This window comes from Orbicella faveolata, unplaced genomic scaffold (assembly GCF_042242905.1).
Source record: "Orbicella faveolata isolate gen_17 unplaced genomic scaffold, um_ofav_v1 contig_24, whole genome shotgun sequence".
NCBI classification, from domain to species: Eukaryota; Metazoa; Cnidaria; class Anthozoa; order Scleractinia; family Merulinidae; genus Orbicella; species Orbicella faveolata.
The window spans coordinates 15725997-15736334 of NW_028301552.1; the positions used below are offsets into that span (position 1 = coordinate 15725997).

At 41.6% G+C, this 10338-nt stretch overlaps 1 protein-coding gene across 1 annotated transcript; it reads right to left on the reverse strand.

Moving 5' to 3' along the window:
- Nucleotides 1-1383: 1383 nt before the first annotated feature.
- Nucleotides 1384-7845, reverse strand: LOC110046733 (uncharacterized). The gene is made up of 3 exons (XM_020752427.2): nucleotides 6259-7845; nucleotides 4391-4948; nucleotides 1384-3689 (listed from the first exon to the last, which is right to left on the reverse strand). The coding sequence occupies exons 1-3, from the start codon at nucleotides 7789-7791 to the stop codon at nucleotides 3039-3041; spliced, it is 2742 nt and encodes a 913-aa protein (XP_020608086.2). The 5' UTR covers nucleotides 7792-7845; the 3' UTR covers nucleotides 1384-3038.
- Between the last annotated feature and the right edge of the window lie 2493 nt (nucleotides 7846-10338).

A 10338-nucleotide genomic window follows, 5' to 3' on the forward strand; every position in this document is an offset into this window, starting at 1 on the left:
GCGGCCCACTTGACGGATGTGTTCACTCGCAAAAAGATTTACGTCATTTATCGTCAACGCATTTCACCTGGAATTTTTCAAGAGTTACATTGTAAACGTTAGGGTCAAGATTATCAGTTCAAACCATCAAATATAATAATAATAATAATCTGGGCAGTGTAAAAGATGATCGAATGATCTAAAATACTCGACTAATGGATTACGCAATCACAATGACAGAGCAGAATTGATCATGATTGCGAAATCTCAGTTTGAAACTATAGGATGTCGAACAAACACTATACTATAACACATCACCTACAAACTCGACATCTGGTTGGCTACACAGGAATGGTAGAGGACATCATCCAGAACGTACATTACGGCCGGCTATAAAGAACCAATCAGTTATATCGTATTCTGTGTTATACACAGCCGGGTCAGCCAGGTCAGCAAGTGGGTTATTACGTAATCAGACAATTATGCAGGATTTTTTTCTTTTTAATTGGAACAAGGGAGAACAAATAAGGGGGAAAACCGGAAAATACACTACACCAAGCACGAGAGAACGTCAAGATAGGGTTAGTTCAAGCTATCCATGTAAATTAATATTGACTAAAACGACGTCCACTAATCCACTTGTCTCTTATTCCTCCTTCTTTTGATAAAAGTCTCAAGAATAATCCCAAAAAGCCTGCGATGGAATTTTGAGAATGCATGAAAACTTTTGCCCGGTCCTCACTTGCGACGCAAGCATAAGAATAAACATAAGAAAAAGGCTTATGCTGATGTCACTGCCGCATAGACGTTATGCGCTTATAATGAGAGAAAAAACGATGAAACGTATGAAATACGTAGAATACGGGTGCCACTCGCCATTAAAATCTCGCTCTGGGTTTGATTGTTGTAGTTAGAGGCTAGGCTTCGTCCCTTGCCAACAGTCTACGATAGAAACCTCAAGTTTGCAGTCAAATCGTTACAAAGATTTCGTGGCATGACATTTCACAGTCTAATTCATGTCAGGAGTAACGTACTGTACAAGTGGAGTACAGTGCAGGTGAATCCCCCCTCGGAGTTAAGTAATACCCTCCAGTGCAGAGGAGAGGAGAGGAGGAGAGGCACGATTGAAGGGAAGGACTAACATGGCCGTTTAACTGGTAAGTTAAACGGCCATGTTAGACGGCCATGAAGTTTAGCCTGCGAGCAGTCTCTGCGTTGCGGCAGGAGCAAAGTCGATGAGTAAAGTCGCGAGAGACGAGTCAGCGAGCGAAGCCGACTCTCACCGACTCTCGCTTCGTTCGCCGACGGCTTTGCTCGTGCCACCTACGATGAAGGCCTTCTCGCAGGCTAGCGAAAGTTGTATGCTGACACTAGGGCATAAGACAACGCCTTAATAATCAACGCTTGCAAGTAAAAGATACCAACTTTCTCTGTCATGACAATGTCTTAATTAGACAGTTACAAAAATAATTGCCCACGGCGAACACTTTGTGATATCACAGCATTCATGATTGAGTCATAAATCATGTCGTTCTCGATATACACTGATAAAAAAATTAAATACATTTTTCACTGATCAATGTCCAGCAATCTAACAGCGAAAACACTACAGTTCAATTTCACGGGTTTCTCTTTTCGTAGGCAGCAAAAAAACAATTGCACATTGCTGGAATTGATTTATAATTACATCTCACTTCACTAATTTTAAATTATTCCAAGGCTCAAATAAATTAACCAAAATTCGTTATTTACAATATAAGCAAGGAATTGTTAGTGATAATGGTGTTTTGTGTCAAAAAAGCGGTATTACGCATGGCCAGAAATATATTACTTCATAACTTAACTGTTGATGAAAATAAGTAGTGAAAATAACTGGATGCCTTGAGATTACCATTTTCAGCGGCAGCTTGTTGACCTGGTTCAGTTTTACGAAAAATTAGAAATTGCCGGCGATTTTTGTTGATATCACTAAAATCTGTCTGAGGACGTTATATATCGTTAATTAGATTACTAGCGGGTAGCTGCTGGCTAAAACAACAAAATCGCTCATCTTTGTCGACACCAAAAATAGTGACGTGAAGGTGAAAATTCAATCCGTGCTTCTCTGCGGTTATATCTCCGAAGTGTTATAGAATATACGTTATAGGAGATTTATGTATGGCTAAAATACGCAGAATTAATTAAAAACTAAACCTTAATGGGTTGGGTGGGTCAGGAAAGTGATTATTTCACATGCAGACGGGACTAGGTATACCAACTGAATATGGCTTTGATACGATCGCTAGCGCAGACTGCCTTTTTGTAATTTGACTTTCGAAAATGATTAAGCATCAGATCATCAGATCTCTTTCAGTCATTTTATCGAACCTTTGGGAAGTATGACAAGGCGAATGACATTTCTCCTGTTCTCACTGTTTCGAGCAATCAAATCTATGCTTAGGCAAGATTGCCAGCCGCTGTTCAGGAAAGGAGCCCGCGATCCTTTGCTGTCTCCTCTCGGGGAGAAACGTAGATCCAACTCGAGAGAGCGGCGGAAATCGAGGCTAGCGTATGCTTTGCGATTCGGTTTGGATTCTCCTTACTCAGGTCGTGTTTATGATTAGTTTTTTGAGTTCAATGGGCGTGTACTGTATGAATTAAGAAATGTTAACGTTGTAAAACCTCAGGAGCCCGTTTTACGGACACTGGTCTATGGTCGAAACTTCCGCTAATACGGATTAATGCTGGAAGGAGCTCAGTCACGGCATTTTGAGTTATTTTGGCCAAAACACACAATTGTCTTACATTGCAGGAAACCTGAAAGTAGTTAACTAGGATAGAAAAACACCAAAGAGATAATAATAAACCATAAAGAAACAAGAATAGTTGAGGATAGAGAAGAAAAACACGAAATACAAAATGGCAAACTTGAAAGATTTAGGCCAAACATTAGAAAATGCGCAAACCGTGACGTAACTCCTTTAAATTTGTGTCACGGACACTATAGATAACACACCATTGCAAGCATGTAACAATATCTTGACATCCGTTATAAGGAGTTGTCCCGCGATTCTTGTTTTTCACATGAATGCTTGGAAGCTCTCAACCAACTCTTCAGACGGAACTTTTGTTTGCCGAAACAAGTGGCATTTGTGTTTCGAGTCTCCCGTCACAATGGTAGCGAACGCGAAGTATTCTGGGCTTTCTGGGTGAGCCATGGCATTGCTTACAGAGTTGAAAGGGAAAAACATTCCTTGTTCTTCCTTCTCAGCCCGCGAGTTCGTCATTTGAATCCCGTCTACGGACACTAACAGTACAACTTCACTGGACGGCTGTTCCTTGCCGAATTTTTTCAGCGATTTGGCCTGTTGTTTTTGGTATTGTTTAACACATTCACGCAAATGTTTTGGTCTCAGCGGTGGGTTGACGACTGTAGAACAAAGATAGGTCGCATTGAAATTGTAAACCTTCTCTTCCGGCACAATTTCCCAAGTGCTGTCAAAAACATCGTCCGCACCAACAGAGCTGACGGAAGCTGTTCTAACATTTTTCGTGTTCTTTCCCATGTCCTGCTCCATTTTGTGCTCTTTGTCTTTCTTGGAAGTTGAGCGAATTAAATGCGGCATGGACGCAAAACGTTTTAGTTTCATGCTGCTTTTACTCGCCTCTTTTTCTTTGTGTTTAGGCTTTTCTTGTTTGGAATCTAGCTGCCTGTTTTCATCTTCCTCGGCCTAGAACAGAATAGAGAGGAACTTAACAATGCAATACGACCAACGGGGAGTGAAGTGAATCGCCCACTATGGGTCTTATTCCTAAGGTAATCCCTCTTAAGATATTTCTAGCCTTGGAAACCAGTTCTTCAGCAGATGTTACCACGTGCAATGCGTGAATAGTTTCGTGGAGGTTGATAGCCGCCTGGACTGTCCGCGTGAGCGAAATTAGTGTTACAGGATTGGCTATATCTAGACCACGTGAGTAAAGTTAGTGTCACAGGATTAGCTGTTTGTTTCTAGACCACGTGAGAAAAATTAACGTCACAGGATTGGTTGTTTTAGACCACGTGAGCGAAATCAGTGTCACATGATTGGCTGTTTCTGGACAAAGTGAACAAAATAAATGACATAGGATTAGCTATTTCGAGACCACGTGAGCAAAATTAGTGTCACAGGATTGGCTGTTTTTAGACCACGTGAGCAAAATTTGTTCACAGGATTGGCTGTTTCTAGACCACGTGAGCAAAATTAGTTTCACAGGATTGGCTATTTGTGGCCGTCCTGGGATTCTCGAAATCCGGAGTCATCTAAAAATATCTTGAGAGGGATCACCTGTGGGGAAGAAAGCCTATAAGAAGGATCAACTTGAAATACGACAAAAAAGTACTTGTTGTTAGAAATACATCGATTTTACAGCATTACAAAACATTATTACATACCAAAGTACCAAAATTCTCTGGAGGAGGAGGAGATGATGAGCTGCCCTGGGAACTACTGCAGCTAGAGGCATTTGAAATGAACGAGATCCGCCTGGACGATCGAACCGAGTCCCTGCGGTCCGAATACGTGGCCTGGCAACCAAGCCGGATAGCCTCGGTTGCAGCGACCGACGAGGTGATTCGGCTACAACGGAATGCGTGACAGAACATCCGGGTCTTTTCCCCTTGTCGTGCTTCCGACACGATGTAGCCGAAGAGCCGAGTGTCTTCCTCGTAAACTCCGAGCAGCAAGATCCACGGGATTGTATGTTGATGGAGAATTTTGTTATCCTGAGCATCTATAATGCGTATTTGTTCGGGATGTACTTCAAGAAAGACATTTTTGAATTCTTTGGGATGTGCCTTCTCCAGCAGCGAAGTGATGCTCTCGTTAATAAGCAGATAAGATTTTTTCACCTTGAGAGCACCAAGATAGGAGACACCAGAAAATGTAGTGACGTCATCTTCTCCTAACCAGCTCTCTGGTCCCATTGGTGTAGAGACTGGAACTCTAAAACTCTAAGAAAGAAAACAGAAAAAAACATGAATAGAATAATTGTGAAGAGTTCAGTTGTACTTTAAAATTATTTAACTTAGGGTTTTAGCAGCAAGTTGTGTCTTTAGATATGCGAATCACACTGACTAAAGAACATACCTAAAGAGCACTGCGAATCTTAAAATTTATACACTAAATTTAAACTTCTGACTACGAGGAGAAAAACACACTTTCTAAAATAAGTATTTGAGACAAAAACTCACACAAAGTGTATTCGTTCAGTTTGTTTGTGATCTGTTTGCTTCAAGAGAGAGAGAACGGAAAAATAGCTTCTACTTTTGTCACGTACGATGAAGAAAACATAAAAAAAAAAAACATAAACATTTATCTGACAGAAAGCCGAGGATTTAAACCGTGGAAAATGGGTTGTTATCGACAAACGTGTTGGTACGACAACTCGCCATTAAAAATAGCGTGAATTTTTCAAAACGGAAACCAAGTGACAACGAAACTCTAAGCATATTTGTTCAAGTAAGGGAAAAACATCCAGGAGGGGGAATGCACAATTAACAGAGAAAACACTGAATATTAAACATATGGGACGAGAAAAACTCCAAGAGAGCATAATCGCAGGCCATTTTAAATGCTGCTTTTGATCCGTGCCATTCTCTAGAATTTAAATAAAAAACGTTTTCGCAGTGTTGGTTTTAAGGGTCAGGTTTCAAAACAAACGTTTTGTGCGATGTGGCATGAAGCTGGTTTGTCCTCGAGGGATGAAGTACCGCGTCGTCAATGAACCCTTAGAAAACCTTTTAGTTTATTATCAGTGCTTTTCTTCTAGATCTGCCACTATGGATGCATGTTAATCACTGTTATTAAGGCTTGTTGAGAATTTTTTTTTCTTTCTGCAACTTGACCTGAAGAAACTTCATTGTAAACCTCAACCGGTAATGTTTTCGCTGCTCTTGACCTCCAATCAAAACAGAAAGAAAACATTGCTCTGTGGAGAATCAAAAGAGAACCTCGCCTAATTATTATTGTTATTATTATTATTATTATTTTGTTTTTTTACATAGACCGAGGTTTCGGATGCATTTATTCCACTGTACTCCTGTTTAACACGGCAACACTGAATACTCTGAGTCTCGGACAGCGTATCGCAAATTTATTGTCCTTGCCAAAAGTAAACAAATCAACCGGCCAATGGCACTGTAAACATTTACCCGCCTCTACACCAACTTAATTCGCACAAATACGATTAAACTCGGACATTTTAGTGGGTTAAAATCACACTTAATAGCGCGAATAAAAGCGTCATAAAAATTACTGTTACCTTTGAGTTTGAGGAATTAAACGCGTTCTTCACAGCACCGCAAATGAGTTGCGCATCGGGACAACAGATCACATAGCATTCGGCGTCCGCTTCCGGTGTACACACAATCACTCCCAGGGTTGTAGGGTCTTGCTCAAACAGATCAATAACACCAATATTTTCCACATCAAAACTCGCGATCACTTCCCAAGGCGAGCAATTGGTGCTGATTCGCATCATGTCCGATGTAACCTCCACATTAACCGAGGAACAGTCTTCCACTTTAGTTTTAGATACAATGTCATGAATAGTCGCTTGCAGAGTCTTTGTGTTCGACCTTTGGACAGTCGTTCTCTTTACAAAACGCGCCACATAAAATCCGAGCGCGCCGCCACTTAGTTTTCCGAGGCTTTTGCTCTTAGGTCTTGGATCGCTTAATTCGTCTTTGTGCGGAGAAAGTTTCAGGTTTGATTGACCCGGCAGTGAGCGAGATCTCGTCTCAACGCTGAGTTTCTCGTGTGTGCCACTTGCAGGCGTTGATACAGTCTTGTCGAGTTTGAGTCGCGGTATTCGCGATCGACGAGATTCGTGGAAGTGCAAATCACTGTATACGATATCTACTGGCGCGCTGCCTTGTCCCGGTCGACCTGACTCGTGCGTTATCAAGCCCTTCATATTCTCATAACGGGAATCCTCCGTGTCTCTGTTGGCATCCTCTGTGCTACTGACGCTCTGGCGTTCGTTGACGCTAATGCTACTGCCGGAGCTACGGCGCGAACCTTTGTCGTCGTCTACAAATGCGAACTCCATATTAGCATAGAGAGGTCCTGGCGACTCTTTTGAACGCGGAGAAGGATTCGGTGAATTTTTGGAGGAAACGCTACTCGATGAACGTTGACTTGATTCGCTGGGTTTTCGAATACACTCCGGTGTCGTGGACGGCGTTGTTTTTGCACCGCGTTGCTCGAGGTAGCGATCTTGGGAAACTTCTGTGAGGTGCTTGCGCAAATCTCGCAGGTTCGGCACGAAGGAGAGATTGCCTGAAAAGTCTTGCCTGAGGATGGGATTTTGCGACTCCCGTGTCGGTCTCGAAGGAACAAAGTCTGTGACCTTGTTGGTGTGAATGATTTCGGCATACTGCGTGGAGTTCAGATCTAGAGTAGAATGCGACGGAGATGGCGGCGCAGAATTTGATTCGTTCAAAGCTTTTGTTAGCAGTTCTGACTTCCTTCGAAGGTTTTCTTTCTTCGCGGTTGAACTTCCAAAGCTCATAGAACGAATCACTGGACCATACTCCTTGTTTTGCGGGGCAGTATCCCCTGGTATAATCTCGTAAATGTTTTCGGAGTCTTCCATAGCTCCTCCATGATCGTCCTTAGCATCACTCGGCATCGCCGACTTCACTTGTTTCTCTTGCGAAGCAGTAACATGACTTTCTTGGAGTTCTATATTGCAGTTAAGATCGTTCTTGGCCAGGAATTTTCCCTTAGAAATCACCTCCTCGTAGAATGACTCTTTTGTGGACTCTTGTGCCATGAACTCCCCTCCGACCATTGTCGTGGACCCTGTCGTTGAATGGTACAAATCCCATATCGTAATTGATCCATCTCACTTATAGAGCCTCCCACTTGTTGCTCAGTGACGCAAGAGCGTGCGAATATCATTCTCACGTGGACGTTTATCCATGTCGATGTCAACACCAGGCGAAGACAATGCCCCCTTTTGTTCTGCGTGGACAGGCATCTATTCTTGGATTCCACGTCCGTCACGTTCGGATCGGACGGTCTAGAACTCGCTGAAACTCTGTTACCGCGGTTTGATGTAGTTTATGATCAGAACTTCTTTATTACATGAGATTAAAGTATCAAGCACTTCGCTTGTTCTATATTTGTACCATTAACCAAATATACTTTTAATAACTTTTGTTCTGCAGCCGAGATGATGATTAAACTTTTATTTGAATTTTTCGGAAGTTTTTCTTATTTTGCTTACCAGTACTAGTGCAGTTTCGTTACGTGGGCGCCGAACAAGAACCAACACGCCTTCCGTTCATCACGTAAGTAATAGCTTACAGAAAATAATCCCCATATTGTCTTACGATCGGATTGTTGTGAACAGCCCCTACAGGGAGAGGTGTCGTGTAAAGGAAGAGATCCGTCTAGTCTGATCACAAGTTACGTAACCTACAAATGAGAGGTCTCTTCCTCCTTCGATGGATTTACTTGTTCTCCATCTAAGAAATTTTCTGACTGAAGATCTTTTGAGAAATTCCATAGAGATTTTCTCTGTATATTTTTCTCTCTTACGTAACCAGGAGCCCATCAACCTCGTTAAGGCTGCCCCTACCCCCTATTAACCTTTCCTTCTTCCACTCACTACGACCCAAAAACGTGGGCCGGTTAACGCGATTTAACAAAGTGCTTTATATTATATAAATATAAAATCATCTTGACCTGCGCGCGGATTTCGTTTATTGACGCACGGAAAAAAGTCATTTTGGGTAGTCTTGTAGCATGTCGTAAACTCGATCAGACAAGGCATTATAACTGTTGTTTCTGTAGAGTGGTTTTCACAAAATCAGTTCATTGGTAAGGTACGATTTTGATTCCAGGTATATTTAAATTTATGTCCCATGCTCTGGTTTTATACGGAGCTTCACAACCGCAAAAAAAAAAAAAGCCACAAAGGTCATCTATTGCACTCGTTGTCACGTCTGATGGTTGTGTATGCTTGCTCTAAGTCGCAAGTCCTGTTTCAGTGGAGAGTGCACACTAGCCGAACATCTATTGAAGTTCTTTTGCTTGAAAAATCAGCAACGAAAAGCAGTAGAAATCTGTTTTAATGCACTGTGTGCTTGATGGCATTTGTTATTTTGTTGGTTTTTACCATCTTTTCGAATTCCGTCAAAATAAAGAAAAGAAAAAAACACCAAAACAAAACAAACAGAAAGCAAAATTGACCAAAATGCCTTTTACTATCAAAATAAAAGATATGCGTGAGTCATGCTTGATTCTGTGTTCTACTGTTATACGTTTTCGGATCCTCGAAGTGTTTCACTGAAGTGCAATGCTGCTTAGTTTTGCACTGACATCTTGACTCAAAGGTTTCCCTTATTTTATACTGTGTTGAATGTACAATCTTCTAGACTCGCGAAATATTAACATATCAAATATAAACACCAGTCCTTTGAAACTTAGCTTTTGCAAAACTCCAATCATCGCCAATACAAAGATATCATTGTGTAGGTGAGAGTCAGGTAACTATATTTACTACAAAGCAGAACGTGTCAGAACGTGCGATAAAGTGTTAATAATATTTTTGGTGACTTGTGGGTAGGACCTGACCTGAATATTACGTATAACGTTTTTTTTTTAATTTAGGTACGTAAACACCGGCTTCAGCCAAAAACTAGAATGACAATGAATCCACTGGGTATCGGATGCCGCAAGCCAAGTTTGCGCTTAACGTTTTCAAAGTGTGTTTCGTCGCTTTCCCAGCAGGCAGATGACATACAATGTTGTGTACTAATTGACCAATTACTTAACAACAATAATGAAGCAAGAGTCAAGCTCCTGGCAGTCTTTGTTCTTTGTTTGATTCTTTTGTCGAGATATCAATGCGCGTTTTCGCGCGCGACTATCGTGGAGGGCGCTGAGCTGCGCGCGCGATTTTCTCGCTCGTTGGACATCAGTGGACGTGATAATTTTTGATGTGCCTTCAACTTAAAAGTAGAGAGGTTTGGCAATATCAGATCATGGAAACGTTGAAGGAAAACACCCTACTCGTATCAGCTTCATGACGTTGCAATTTGGTGGAAAACTTTAATCGAAGGCAAAATCAAGTCTATATTATTAAATACTTACTTAACTTATTACGTGACTGAGAAACTGAATCACTTCATTGCGATTGCTTGAGAGCACGCCAATTAATTGGCACTGCAGTGCAAGTTAACGAGCGTGCGTTCGTAATTTTCTCAGTCATACAATAAATGAGTAATCGTATGAAAGGTCGAGCAATTGAGGATCGACACTACTCGTGATACATGAATTTGAACAGTTCTTTCAAATTGCGCTCGCCAAAGGCTCGGGCAATTTTGAGAGA

Bases quoted from the DNA above. Each gene is read 5' to 3' on its own strand.
- LOC110046733 (XM_020752427.2), bottom strand. From the start codon at position 7,791: ATGGTCGGAGGGGAGTTCATGGCACAAGAGTCCACAAAAGAGTCATTC. The intron at 4,949-6,258 runs GTAACAGTAATT...TTTCTTTCTTAG, and splicing joins TTAATTCCTCAAACTCAAAG to AGTTTTAGAGTTCCAGTCTC. The intron at 3,690-4,390 runs GTATGTAATAAT...ATTCTGTTCTAG, and splicing joins CAGAGAATTTTGGTACTTTG to GCCGAGGAAGATGAAAACAG.